Genomic DNA, 15,000 nt, shown 5'->3' on the forward strand with positions numbered 1-15,000 from the left:
CCAAACAAAAAAAGAAACATGGCCGCAGGTCTCCTTTTATGGTCGTCTCTGTGGAGCTCTGCACTGGGAGATTCTATTTTTGGCTAAAGATGGCTGCCGCCTCTGTCTTTTGAGAATAGTGCAGAGGGTCTCTCCCCCCCCCCCCCCACTCTTTTTTGGAGAGGGAGATGTGGCCGTGAATGGAATCGTTTGATCAGTGAGAACCGACACAGAGACAAGTCGCTTCCCACTGCTGGCCATGACTTGTCAATTATGTCTGAAGTGTCCCCTGCAAAAAAAAAAAAAAAATGAAAAGAAAAGAAAAAAAGATGTTCCCATAAATCCTGCTTTTGTTCAGCTGCCTTCGCCAATTCCAGGTTGAAAGAGGGAGTGCCGTGAGGATTTGGCCCGTGGCTACATTCCCCTGATCCTAAGGCATAAGCTGTTTTTCTACATTGCCGTAATTCGCCATATTTGCCTATTGGTGTCTAGAGAACCATGAGCCATAGTCAGTTCAAAGCCACCCCAACTCTACTGTGCATCTTAAGGAGGACATGCACTCCTACACCCTACGCCTTATCCCCTCCGCCATCCGCGCACTCAGTTCCAGAGCTCCGCAGAGACAAGGGGGACTCTACAGGAGGGGCGTGCTTCTCTAATGGGGTAGATAACCCCCATTCGGTCTCCTCAATCAGTTAATGATCTTTTAAAATGGAAACATCCATCTCAATATCTTTAGCTGGGTGAAGTATTGGCTGTGTAACTGTGGGATAGTCCTATGCTTTAAAATGATCGTTCGGCACCTTACAGTTATTGGTGAATTCACCTCACACCACCTCACTTCCTGCTCACACCACCTCACTTCCTGCTCTGTACTGTGTCTTTCTTTCTTTTCTCTTTTTTCTCAGTTTTAAATTCAACTTTAAATGAGTATTATCTGCCTTACAGAACTCATTTTTGTATTGCCAAAGCATTTCTGATTGTTTAGATGACTTGATATGATGATAAAGTAAAGAAAGTAAACAGAAAAAAACCAAACTCATATTCCACTTTTTTTTCCCTCTGTTCCACAGCCACAGGGACCTAAAGCCAGAGAACCTGTTGCTAGATGAGAAGAACAACATCAGGATAGCAGACTTCGGCATGGCCTCCCTGCAGGTTGGGGACAGTCTCCTGGAGACCAGCTGTGGGTGAGTACACCCCCCTTCACACACACACACACACACACACACACACACACACACACCCCACTGACAGCTGCACCGATTGGATGACAACTAACAGAAACATGTAGACTATCGATTGGCACGCAGGACACATGACTGGCTGTGCCTCTGGAATGGAGTGAAGGACGGTATGAAATTGCACTGATTGTCTGGTGATGTATGAGGGCAGACGGCTGCAGCACAATTAGTTCCTGAGAGGTCGTTTATATTCTCACCCTCTGGTCTGGACACAGCATTCCTCTGACCTGTCAATTAAAACATCGCAACGCTGTATGTTACATTGATGTAGCTGTCGAAGGTAGGCACAAGGGCAGATTCTTTTTCCCCCATAATCCCCTGTGGCTGAACTTTATCAATGGGAAATATCTGATAGTCGGCCAAATACTAATATGATACAGCAATCTTAGTAACAACATCAATTGGGGATTTTCTTGAACGCACGTTGATATAGATTAGTTGTTCCTGTGAATTTACAGATTGTGTTTCCCATCCCACATATTGCTGATAGGACACTCACACCTTGTCTGATTCAGCGCGCTGAAATATGCATGAGGATGGAACAACGATGATTTTCCAATATGATCCCTGGAGCTCATACTCTTCACGTGGAGCAACTCTGCGGTTTCTGCTCTCCTTTATTTGTTTGTGCAAACTGGTTGTGTCAGGACTTTTTTTCTGCAGTATGCAGGACGCACGGGAGCATCTAATTACTCAGCACACACGGGTAGGCTGCCAGTAGCCTTCATCTGATGCAGCCTCTCTTCCAAGCAGCCAGGGTTCAGGCACACACTAACGCACACTAGCACACACACACACACACACACACACACACACACACACACACACACACACACACACACACACACACACACATTGTTGGTGAATGAGAGTAACACAACTCTAACACAACTCTTAAGTATACACTCACACACACACACACACACACAATATTGCCAAAACTCTCTTGCATTCACAAACACGGACAGTGTCGGTCTCCGAAGCAATAAAGGGGATGGAGGCGAGACTCATTTTTCATCCAGAGCCAAGGGCACAGGCCGTTCCCTCTCCCCCCCTCTCCCCCTCCCCCCTCCCCGCACTCCGCAGGATGATAAAGCGCGAGCTGCTCCACGCACTATTACAGCCCTGGTTAGCGCATGGCAAATCAGGCCCGCTCTGTACACTTTGCTTGAAAATGAGATTAGTTATCATGAAAGCCAAGGGCTCTCTCACTCTCACTCTCCTTCCCTGCAGTCACCAAATTGAGTGTGCGTGCGTGTGTGTGCGCGTGAGTGTGTGTGTGTGCACGTCTTTGTTTAAATGTCACACACACACACACACACACACACACACACACACACACACACACATTCAGCTGCGACTGAAGATGCCCATCTTCAGGCATATGTCTTGGGAAATTTATTATTTTCTTGTCTAATAATAATAATGTGTCAGAATATTTACATTTTCCATACGTTGTTTTGTGTTTGTACCGTGCAACTTAGAAATGTCATTTTTAAAATGTGTTGAAACTTTTGAAAGCTTCCCTTCTACAGCATCTGTACACTTTGCTTGAAAATGAGATTAGTTATCATGAAAGCCAAGGGCTCTCTCACTCTCAGTCACCAAATTGAGCGTGCGTGCGTGTGTGTGCGCGTGAGTGTGTGTGTGTGCACATCTTTGTTTAAATGTCACACACACACACACACACACACACACACACACACACACACACACACACACACACACACACACACACACACATTCAGCTGCGACTGAAGATGCAGGCAGGCACCAAGAAAAGTGTTTTGTGAAGCAAAAACCGTGTGTAGGTGAGGCCAGAGAAGAGCTGCAGACAGACACGGGTACGCTCACGCGTCTGACCGCTCGGGTCAGGATCATTTCTGAACCCCCGTCTACTGCTCTCCCACACAGCAAACGGTCATCACACCACAGGCAGGAAAAAAAAAAAACACCGCAGGGGTGTGTGTACGGTGTCTTTGTACGGTGACGCAGCGAGGTTTTGTCCAGACCTTTCACTTAATGAGCTACAGAGAGTCAGCAACCTCAATTTGTTGCGTGCGCAGAGGGAAGTTGTTAATGTTTCGGCTGCACTGCCTGCTCTCATTTCGGCTCACTGCCGCAAGATGAAGCAATAATTATGTAATTTGTAAGCCGGGCGGAATATAATACTCCCGGCTCACCCCCCGGGAATCCATCTCAGACGGATAAAAGACGAGGCCGACCGCGGGATTACATCCCCGAGATCTCATGGAGCGCGGCAGGTCTGGATTACACGCAGGTGGGGTGGATTATTCTCTCCAGCGCTCACTCACTCACATTGTCGTACTCTGCCGTCTTTGGGGACAATAGAGGTCAGTTCAGGGCTGCCCTTCCTAATGGGAATGGCTGAGTACAAGAATATCATCTCAGTTCTATTTAATTCAATTCACTTTAATTAATTTATGTACATCCAGCTACAATGGACATGCTGTATGTCCAGCAGCCATGGGTCATGGGTTAGTGAGGGTTTGGTGTTGCCATGAAGTGTGCCTCAGACACTAGCACCCCTGGTGGTCACTGAGGGGAGGTGAGGACAGTGCAGGTCCCCCCCTTTCAAACTGGACTAGTTGAGTACACAACAAGATTTTGACAGGAGCCAGGTCTGAAGTGTCAGTAATGAAGAAGACCATCAAGGGTTGAAACGCTGCTGAAATAAAGTTGTCTGGGAGCTTTTAAAAACAGTGTGCAGGCCTCTATCCTCCTTTCTATACTCTGTATGTCCAGTAGCTCCTCGTGGGTCAGGCCTGTGCCTCCAGTCCCAGTGGTTGGAGTGATGTGGTGTGTGGCCATAAGGCGTGCCCTTAGATACACACCCCTAAGGTCAGTAGGCATCCTCAGCTGCAGGAGTTGTTTCAGGCAATGATGTAAGCACACTGTCAGCTAGTCCTTGAACAAGGCAGTAGACGCAAACAGAAGCTTTGGAAATGTCCCTTTCTCTTTCTCTGACTCTTTTTCTCTTTCTTAGTTTCTTGCTGTCTATCATTTTATTTCTTTCTTTCTTTCTTTCTTTCTTTCTTTCTTTCTTACCTTTTTTCTCTCTTTCTCTCTGTGAGTGTCAGGGGAGATCCGGTTCGTGCAGACTGACGCGAGCACATGAGGTCACAGAGAGTGCGTTGCTCTGAGGCGCTCTGTCGCTTCCCCGCGCTCCTGTGACTCCTACCTTTCCAAAAAAACGCAGAGGCCGTGGCTGCCGATCAACCTTGACCCCGAGCGACCCCAGGCGACCCCCTTTGTGTCGTGTCCGCTCTAGTCCAGCGTTTGTGGTCTTGTCACTGCCCATCAGCTCTGGTTGCCCCAGAGTGACCTTCCCCCTCACGAGCCTGGGCAGTAAGAGAAGATCTCAGAGCGAAAGCCACGTGTCTTTTCCCATAGATCCCTCCGCTACAGGCTCAGATAGCTGTGTGACTCAGTGCGTGTGTAGATCAGGATGCATTGCGTTACACTAGACAAGCTATGTGTGTGTGTGTGTGTGTGTGTGTGTGTGTGTGTGTGTGTGTGTGCATGCATTTAGCTTAATCTACCCCGTTCCTCCTCCTCCACTCCGGCTGTGCACTGTAAAAATAAAATATGAATATGAATGTGTTTATGAATGTAAATGAATGTAGATTTCTCTGCTTGACTTCCTGTTCGATGAGTGCTATGGCGGTGACTATGCCATCACAGTGACGTCACGCTCAGACAGACGATGGGTGGTGTTTGCTTGCAGGGTGATGAGGTGTGAGTCACGATCTGTGCACCGCCATCTAACACACACACACACACACACACAACACACACACACACACACACACACACACACACACACACACAACACATACAAACACACATGCACACTCCTCTGTCCCAGGGACGCAATCATTGCGTTCACACCACACTAATCTCCAATGACCTCACAGGAAATGATGATCCCACTCGATCCTCCCAAATGTCAGAGACAGATAGATTACCCACATCGCAACTCCGCAAACACATCAGGTTTAAGTCCCTGTCCATTGCCTCTGCTATGCCAGATAAGTTTATGCATATGTCTTCCATCAGCCAACCCCAGCCAACCCAACATATTTATAGTTTGTGTATTCCAGTTGAGTGCAGTGGGTACTGATGTGATGTATCTACTGGTTGCTGTTAAGGTATGTTGACCCCAGGCTCACCCCGACACACTCTCCCTTCCCTGGTTCCCCGTACATCTACATTTTGGCCAAATGGTGCTCGACGAGCTTTATTGATAGTCGCAGCGTGTCTGCCCAGCCCATTTCCAAGCGCACGTGTGACTGCCTTTAATCACATTCAGCTCAGGACTGGCTCACTACAGGTTTGCCTGCCTGACACAAATGCATTCTGTTTGTCGCGGTGGAGCTGAAACGGTGTGCTAGCGGCTAGCTAACTCAGAGCTACCATGAGCTCTTCTGTGCTGTTGTTGCATTGTTCACACTCAGTCTTTCACCTCTTAGTGTCCCATGTCCACATACTGTCCTGATCATGTACATTTGAATTGAAAGTGAATTGTGAGGTAATTGACAGGCGTGTGAATGACAGGTGTCAGTTTAATCATTGCATCACCTTAAAGAGGGAAGGTCAGGTGGCTCCACATTATGGCAAGTTGCAAAGTTTGGACAAGGTTTGCTCCTGCGATTATTCGTGGCGACCTAAAGGAAACCCCCAGGGCTTCGGTCAGATTGGAAATCCCACCTATTGGCAACGAGTGAAGAAATCAGTTCAGTTCGAGCCAGCCTGTTCTGACCCCATTTGTGAGCGATGAAACCAACCGGTGGCTGTGGCCTGACTCTCACGTCAATAACGAGTCGTTGACCCGCAGGCCTGTCTCGAGTGCCGTTGGATTTCGATCCACCGTTCCTGCGACTGAAAAATAAAAAAAAAAACAGAAACATGACCATTTTCATAGGTGACACCTAGCATTTGGCAAAGGATGAAGTCTCATAAGTCCTTGTGTGTGTGTGTGTGTCTGTGTGTGTGTCTGTGTGTGTGGGTGCTTTTCCTCTCGCCCTGCGTGGTTGATGGGAGCAGTGAAATGAGAGGGGAAATGAGCTCTAGCAAATGGCCCAGAGAGGATTGATGTAGTGACAACAGGCTCCGTGGGTGTTCCCTCATCCAGCCCATTTAGTTTTGGGGAGACAAGAGGGATTTTTATGCAGCTCTGTTTTTTTTTTGGGAGGGGGGGTGTTTTTGTAATCTGATCCCCTTCACCCCTCCACTTTGCATCAAAATGATGCAAAAGTACCAAAATTAGATTTTTATTTTTTTTGTTTGTGTGTCTTAATGATTCATTTGGCCCAAAAACTAATCTGAAATGACTCCGACAGCCAAGATTTTTCATCATGTTTCATCCTGCATAGAGTTGATGAGGCTCAGCAGAGAGGGGTTTTTTTTTTTTTTTGGTATATTGTTTTTCATGATGTGAGTTATCTCCCTGGCCAGGCCAAGCACAGGCAGGTGCACATTTAGCTCTGGGCATCAGCGAGTGTTTGGGCAGCGCAGCGGTGTTTCTGTTGAGAAATCTTGTACTGGCCAGGACTTCTCAGACAGGTGTGTTGTGAGGAGGAGGAGGAGGAGGAGGACTCCATGCTGTGGCTTTTTGGAGGGTCCGACACACTGACTTCAAAATGCCTTTCAGCCAAACGCCTCAGCAAGCCATGCTGTGAGTCTGTGGGAAGTTTTTTCATCAGAGAGAGAGAGAGAGAGTAGTGAAGCTAGAAGCCATTTATGTAAAAACCCAGACAACATATCTTTGTATGAAGAAAACAGAGTTACTCCAGTCTTTGACCCCAAGAGTTTATAAGAGGCCTAGTTATGCAGTGTTACACAAAAGACACAAGAAATCCAACTTTTAACCTTCTTTAGCCAGTGAATGGAAGTGTTCTGCCAAGTGGAGACACATTTGTATAATGCTCCACGACATCAGCAAGCCAGGAGCCCACAATACCCTACTTCATTAGCATGCTAGTAGGTGTTTGTTTGAACTTTTGTTTGCCGAGTCTGATGTTTTCTGTGTGAGTATGTGTGTGTGTGTTGGTGAACCTTGACAGCATATCAGGCAGCGTCTCAGCGTGTCAATAGAACTCCTCATGAATGCGGCCGACAGACAGCCACGGTGCTGCTAATAAGACCCGGTGTTCAGATGGTTCCGAGCGCGGTTTCATTAAAATCCAACAAGCACCACTCACAGGATGGAGGGAGGGAGGGAGGATTGCTGGCAGATAAACAGGGAAAGGCATCATTAGGAATTTCTGTGGAACGACACACCACTGAGTGCTCGTTGACATGAGCTGGATTTCAACTTGCTCAGGATTCCAGCATGTTTCTGGGTACATTAGGCTACTTAGCACTCATAAGCATATTAATGACAGAATGTGTTTGCAGTGTTTGCTTTTTCATTATTACCCTGAGAAACTAAACTACACCTCGTAGACCTTGCTGATGTTTCCTTTCCTTTCTTCTGAACAGTTCCCCACACTACGCCTGCCCTGAGGTCATTAGGGTAAGTGAGTTTCCTTTTTACAACTGAGACACATTTTTGACCTACTTTTGGCCTGCAAATATGCTGATATGATGGACAGCTATTGGTCCACCGTTGCTGCTGGCATGAGCCAAATGGGCCGCCCATGTGCGATTACCTGCATTAGTGCACCACAGTGGCTCCCATGTTGGCACCAGGTTGGATGTATTTCAACTTGGTGGTTTAGTGACACATCTGCCTGGGTCAGTTACCCCAGAGGAAGTGATACAACTCATAATAGAAGCGGTCTTTCTAATTAAACAAAGCCAATAAGCTCTCCTATTAGGAAATTTACCACATTCCGGGAGTTAACTTACCCAAGTTTGTCCCTAACCACTCCAAACCCCCAAATTAGATTCCCTTATTTGATAATGGCATACTTCAACAACAACACACTGCATTTACAGTATATAGCGCTTCTCTTCACTAACCACCACCAATGTGTAGCACCCACTTGGTAAAACATTTCAGATGTTAAAAGACTTTTGTCCTCCTTGTGTTTCTCCTTCTCGCTCCCCATTGACTCCTTGCAGGGAGAGAAGTACGACGGGAGGAAAGCCGACGTATGGAGTTGTGGAGTCATCCTCTTCGCACTCCTGGTGGTGAGTCTCTCTCTTATTTTACAGGGAATGGCTTCTCACCAAAATGTACATATATACTGTATATACAGACATTTACCAAAAATGACTTTTTATCGAGTGATTTTAGGCATTTTGAAAAAAATGAGTGTGCCTACTCTGTTTTTGATTCATTATAAAACATTAAGATAAGTCAGCCTAATGCTTTGTTATGTTTGTGCTTGATTTAATGAAATTTTATGGAATTTGTTTTACGTTTCTGCCCAATGATTTATAAAAGTTTTCAAAATAAGTTCTGCTGTGCTTTTGTGATCTGCATGAGAAGAGACGTTTGATATTATTCTGGTACTTAATGCCTTAGCGTCTCCCAGCCCATCTGAAATTCTCCAGCATAGTATCTTTTTTACGTTTGTCCCTTAAGGAGTATGAATAAGTAGCTCGTAAGTTTTTGCTAAAGTGTGATGGCTCGTTATTCCCTGAAAGACTCCTTTGAAGGAGAGGTTCCATCAGACATCAGAGTGCTGTGTTGATTTCTGTCTGTCTCTGTGGACTGGAGACCAAATGTACTGCTCTTGCCGTCTGATATAACACAATTACATATGATCTACTGGTCATGAGGGGCTCCCGTCTTGCCCTCTGGTGAAGGTGACGCTGTAGCCTATCATCACTTACCCAAAAGAAGAAAGAAGGTCCTCCTTTATTTCTCTCCTATTAGATTATTAAGGGCACAATAGCACTTGTTTCAAGTCATAGTCAAAGTCAATTGTCATAGTCCTTGACATTTAACAACTTCTCCAAATGATGAAAGGATTTTAACAGTTAGGAAAAGACCTCAATGTAGTTTTGAAAACCTGACATGACCAGAATAGTAAGTAAGGAGCTGAGGACACTCTTGGCCTGCTACTAATTGGCATGGCTGAGGATTCTGTTTATCCATGATGCTGTGAGAGGCTGAAGTAAGCCTTTCCATATGCACCCCCCCCCTCGCTTCGCTCTGTTGTTTTGGGCCCGTGGATGGACTGCCCGATGACTGTGCCCTTGCCTTTTTGCCCCCTCTCCCGGCACTCTTGTTTCATGTGCTGCTGTGGCTCATTCACATCTCCCACACATGAAATATGCATCAGGTGGGGGGGGTGGGGGGTCTGACGGCTCCGAAACCCAGCAGGAGAGGCCAAAAATAAACAGACAGTCTGTTGGCACCAGGCCTTACTACCGTTGACGCTACCTCACCGATGTTGCCGTGCGGCTGCCGCGCTGTGCGGCGAGAGAGTCCGTGCTCAGTCCTGCAGACCGGCCGGCATGTGATCGGACTATAGTTCATTATTTCTGCATTTGTCCTCTTTTGCCTTTTCTCCTTCTCTTATGTTATTCGTCTGCCAGACAAAAAAAAAAAAAAGCAAGGAACTCTGACTAGGAGTCAGACAAGAAAAGATAAGAAAAAAAAAGAACAGAAAGAAAAGAGAAAAAAAAAAAAAAGAAAAGCTCTGACTAACGGACATAGATTTAGCCCTTCAGTTTGTTATTTCTTTCTTTCTCCCCTCCCTCTCTCTCTCTCACACACACACTGTTATTTCTTTGAGTTTATTTGACAATCTCTCTCTGTAGTAGTTAGGGTGTATTTAGATCATCTGTTATTGAAGGCCTCCTCGCTCTGGTCTCTAAGACTCCACAGTCATTTATCAGGCAGCAGCATCTGCAGTGTGTCAGGATCGCTGATAACACACTCTGATGTGGGAGCCGAGAGGGTGTAAAACACTGCTAATTATCAGCACATTTCTTTGCCTTCTGTCTTTATTTCCATCTTTTTCTCTATCTACCTTTCTTTCTTGTTTTCTTCATTCCATGGAAAACTTATTAGAGTTGAATGTCTCTGTAAATGAACAGGGCTCCTTTGATCAAGCATGCCAATGGTATGTGTTTCAAAGACGGTAAATAATAAGAGATTTTTTAGTTTTTTACAGACGTTTTAGTGCTTTCTTTGTCCAAGCTCACTTTTCCCTTTGTGTAAAGAGATTCTGATACACTTGAGGGCATGATCACCAAAGCTCATGGAGTAAACAATCCCAAGGTGAAGGTGTGTGTGTGTGTGTGTGTGTGTGTGTGTGTGTGTGTGTGTGTGTGTGTGTATTTGTGTGTGTATGTGTGTGTTTGTGTGTGAAAAATGCACTGTTTTAACTCAAACCTTTGCCCCACCCACCCTAGGGGGCGCTGCCGTTCGACGACGACAACCTGAGAAATTTGTTAGAAAAGGTGAAGCTGGGCGTCTTCCACATGCCTCACTTCATCCCGCCCGACTGCCAGAACCTTCTGCGAGGGATGATCGAGGTGGACGCTACCAAGAGGCTAACGGTCAGTCTCTCCCTCACCTCCCTCTTTAGTTCTTTTTCAGTCAAACACCATGGAAACACTACATCTGTGTCATAGACCAGCGGTCCCCAACCACCGGGCCGCAGGACATTCTTAACCGGGCCGTAGCCTACTACATGAGTTTAAAAAAAAAATGCATGCAAACTAAACTACATTTAATATGCAATAATGTCACGTTTTTACATGGCATAGGCCTATATGCAGTTGTTTGATTGCACGCATGTTTGCATTATGCAAGGTTTATTTTCTTACGTCTGTCTGTCCCGCCTTCAACACTTTTACATACAGTAATTGCCTTCAGCGCTGCGCAGCCTCAGGTCAGCTCACTTCACTTGATCAGTTCTTGGCGAACGGTAGTGTCACACGAAGTTAGCTAAACTGCTAGAATGAACAACAAAAAACAAGCATCTTTAGCAGGTCACTGGCCAGAGTTGCGAGAGCCGCTGCAGAGATTTCTTACAGAAAAAAGTCACCGTTAGCTGCACATTTTAGTGATGAGGATTACATGTGTGGCATATTCGGGTTGCTTAATGACCTCAACCTGTCACTCCAGGGGAGAATGACGACTGTCTTTAAACTGGCAGATAAAGTCGCTGCATTTAAAGTTAAGCTTGATTTGTGGGGACGACGAGTGGACCGGGGTGTATTTGATATGTTCCAAACAGTAGTGGGGGTTTTGGCAAACCAATGAGTGGGTCCGCAACCCATGTCAATATCCCGAATAGTCCTAACTTGTCAGCGCAGGAGGAAGAGCAGTTGATCAAAATTGCAAATGACGGTGGTCTTAAGAGTGTGTGTATAAGGAAACCTCTCTGGCGGGTTTTTGGGTCAAAACCAAAGCAGAATATCCCGAGATAGCCGTAAAAGCGCTGAAAACGTTTCCCACCACGTATCTATGCGAGGCCGGGTTTTCGGCAATGACTGCAACTAAGACCAAATTGCGCAATCGACTGGACATTTCAAACACACTGAGGATGTCACTGTCTTCTATCACCCCAGATGGAAGCTTCTTGTTTCAGGGAAACAAGCACAGGGCTCCCACTGATTATATTCATAATGCACGTTTAGTCCCCATCTTTTTCCCGCTGTTGTTACAGGTAGTGTGTGCTTCACCTCACTATGTGCTGAGTGTGTTTCACTAATTCACGGATTGGGATAAATGCAGAGACCAAATTTCCCTCACGGGATCAAAAAAGCATATATACTTATACCTATACTTATTTTGCGAGAGAGACGCTCATGGCTTTCTCCAATGCTTCATAAGACGCATTCAAAGTTTTGACTTTCAATCCAAGGGCGACATATCGGATGCTTTCAGGACAATTTGCTTTTGTTTTAAATTATCCGCCTTCATTTAAACGTGAATATGTGCTTGGTAGGCCTAATCAAAAAGACAATAATATGTGACATGCCCATGCCATCTATTGCCTGCTTAGAGGAGTTTATTGGCCGTTTTCAACACCTTTATCGTGCGAGAGGGACGCTCATGGCTTTCTCCAATGCGCCCACAGGCGTTTGCATTTGGTACGTGTCCATAATCGCGGCAAAGCCCACCGCGGCGCACATAGCCCATGTTTTGTTCCCATATTTTGTTAAGCATGTTCACACTTATAGATGTAGCTTCAAGTTGTTCAATATTCATAGTTCATATTGTTCAATTTTCACTTCTTCAAGTTCACGTTTTTCACAAGAGATCGTTACCTTCACTGTTCCTACATAACTGGAGCTAGTTCTTTTCAAGTTATGCATACACAACACATATGGAACATGGAACCCCCGACCCCCCCGTCCGTGAAAAAAAAAAAAAATAGGAATCAAACCGGTCCATGGTACATAAAAGGTTGGGGACCCCTGTCATAGACTATTCTCCAGCACTCCATTTTTACATCAGTCAAGAGGGGTCAGAAGACTTTTCTTTTCTTTTCCCCCTTTTTCATCTTTTCTTTTCACTTTCCTCTCGTCTGTCAGGCATTTGTCTTCCCTGCGTTTCCTGCGGAGCTTGACTGCTTTTCTATAATTCCTCCTCTACTCATGACTCAGCCTTGGGCCAAAATATGGGGCCGAGGTGCTATTTTTTAGTTCCTTCTCTTTTTTTAGTTCCCTCCCTTCCACCTCTGCATTTCATCATGTTGCATTTCTCCACTACCTGGTCCAGCAACAACCCCCCCATCCCCCCATCCCCCACTCCTGGAAACCACAACCTTGAAAAGCAGCAAAGGGGGTAAAATATGCCCATATTCAGAAGACCAGATAGAAGCAGAGTCACAGCATCAGAGAGATGGAGAGCTATGGAGCCAGAGAGAGAGAGAGAGAGAAAGAGGTGGCGAAACAAATGAAAATAAAAAAAAGAGAGAGAGAGAGACAGAGTGAGAGAGAGACGGCACAGGCGACAAGTGGCCGGTGGTGGGTGTGAAATGTGCATAATGGAAGTGGTCAGGAGAGTTAAAAGAAAAGCGTCGGCGACATGCTACGGCACTGCCCTTTGTTCTTGGGCACTGATTTGTGGGAAGGCAGCCTGCATGTAGAGATAGGAAGCTGAGAGAAAGAGAGAGAGAGAGAGAAAGAGAAAGAGAGAGGAGAGAGAGAGAGAGAGAGAGAGAGTCACTGTCACTTCCAGATTTCGGGTCGTCTGCCTCGCAAGGCTCTGTTGCCCATGTGCCTGGACATCAGATGGTGGCTGGAGTTGGCCACATCATCGGCCCCTGGAACAAATGCTAATATGGTGTTCCTCTGCTCCCAGGACTATCAATCAGCGCGTCGGCTGGGTCGAGCAGGCGAGGAGAGGCAGGGTGGACAAGGAGAAGCAGAGCACAGTAATCTCAGTTTGAAGGAGACGAGGGCTACGGGACCAATCACAAGAGAGAGAGAGAGGGAGGGAGAGAGAGAGAGAGAGAGGCATTCTCAGCGTTCAGCATTCTATTTTTCTCTCCCTCCTTTTTTCTGAGCATTATATTCAGGACAAAACAAGTCGTTCCTTAGTCCTTACTTGTTTTTTACAACGTGACTCCAAACCATCCCTCGTGACCTTAGAGTTCCTGAAGTCCATTCCCATCTCCCACGGCGCTACAAATAGTCCAGCAGAAACATACAAAACAAAAACAAAACAATTAAACAAACACACAACTGCAAAAACAGAAAAGAAAGGCGAGGAGGGGCAACGATTCCCTCAGCCAGCGCTACGATTGCATCAGAGTTCACCTCATGTCACAAAACCCCTCGCAATCTCTCCAGGCAAAGGCATGCACTGCGTTTCCATGGCTCCCGGCGACCACAGGAAGTGCTTCCCATGACCTGCCACCCCCTTCCTCCTCCTCTTCTTCCTCCCCCTCCTCTCTCTCTCCCTTCTCCTCCCCCTCCTTCTCCTCTTCCACTTCCTCTCTCTCCTCCTCCTCCCCCTCTTCTTCCTCCCCCCATCCTCCTCCTCTTCCTCTCCCTCCTCCTCTCTCCTCCTTCCCCTCCTCCTCCTCTTCATCATCCTCCTCCTCCTCCTGCCCCCCTCTTCGTCTTTCTCCTCCTCCTCTTTCTCCTCGCACCATCGGAGCGAGCTGTGGGATTTCATATGACTCAGACACAAATCAGCCGAAGCTATTGGAGCCATGAGAGAGCCGAGGTTTCATATGTCTGCTAGGGTAACATCACTGAGCCTTAGTCAGAGTTTCTCTCTTTTCTTCCTCTCTTTCTCTTTTTCTTTCTCTCTCTCTCCCTCTCTCAGTGTTCCCCTCTGTCTCTCTGTCCATCTTTCTCTTGATCTCTCTTTCTGACTTGCTCTCACTCTCTCTCTCTCTCTCTCTCTCTGTCTCATTCTCCATAATAGTGCACTTCATGATTCACATAATCTGTATAAGGCTAAGTCTAGACAGACCAATTTTCTTGATCTGCAGAAATTTGAGATGAGGGTAGTTTTTGAGCATCCCTATATTTTTTTGGGAGGGGGGGAAAGAAAAATGGCACTTGTCTGGCCGTCTGGTTTGTTGTTTGGATGATCCACTGCTCTCCACAGAGATTATCCTTGCCCTTGACCACTGTCTGTTGCCAGTGTCTCTTGCTGAAACCTCCTGTGGCTTCTGTGTCAGGGGCCCCCCACTGTAGGTTCTCTCTCCTCCTAAGAGCCATGTAATTGCGCTCTCTTGTTTCTGTTGATTTATTTGGAAATCTGTCTATAGGCTGACAGCCGGACTATCAAAATAGCCAGCAGGACAAAGGAGCAAACCCACGCAGCTTTAGTGTGTGTGTGTGTGTTTTTTGTCTGTTTCTGTTCATCTGTGTGCCTTTTTTT

The 15,000-nt window shown here is 46.3% G+C and overlaps 1 protein-coding gene across 1 annotated transcript in view; it reads left to right on the forward strand.

Moving 5' to 3' along the window:
* brsk2a (BR serine/threonine kinase 2a) overlaps window positions 1-15,000 on the forward strand; it is a 204,560-nt gene that overhangs the window by 158,391 nt on the left and 31,169 nt on the right. The window contains exons 5-8 of the mRNA XM_076302105.1: window positions 1,053-1,169; window positions 7,728-7,761; window positions 8,313-8,381; window positions 10,560-10,706. Coding sequence (XP_076158220.1) covers window positions 1,053-1,169; window positions 7,728-7,761; window positions 8,313-8,381; window positions 10,560-10,706 — 367 coding nt within the window. The remainder of the gene's footprint in view (window positions 1-1,052; window positions 1,170-7,727; window positions 7,762-8,312; window positions 8,382-10,559; window positions 10,707-15,000) is intronic.

The sequence above is a fragment of the Alosa pseudoharengus genome, unplaced genomic scaffold, assembly GCF_046254945.1.
Source record: "Alosa pseudoharengus isolate Yale_2024_CS ecotype anadromous, Long Island Sound unplaced genomic scaffold, YU_APseudo_1.1 YU_APseudo_1.1_scf_10, whole genome shotgun sequence".
Classification (NCBI taxonomy): Eukaryota; Metazoa; Chordata; class Actinopteri; order Clupeiformes; family Clupeidae; genus Alosa; species Alosa pseudoharengus.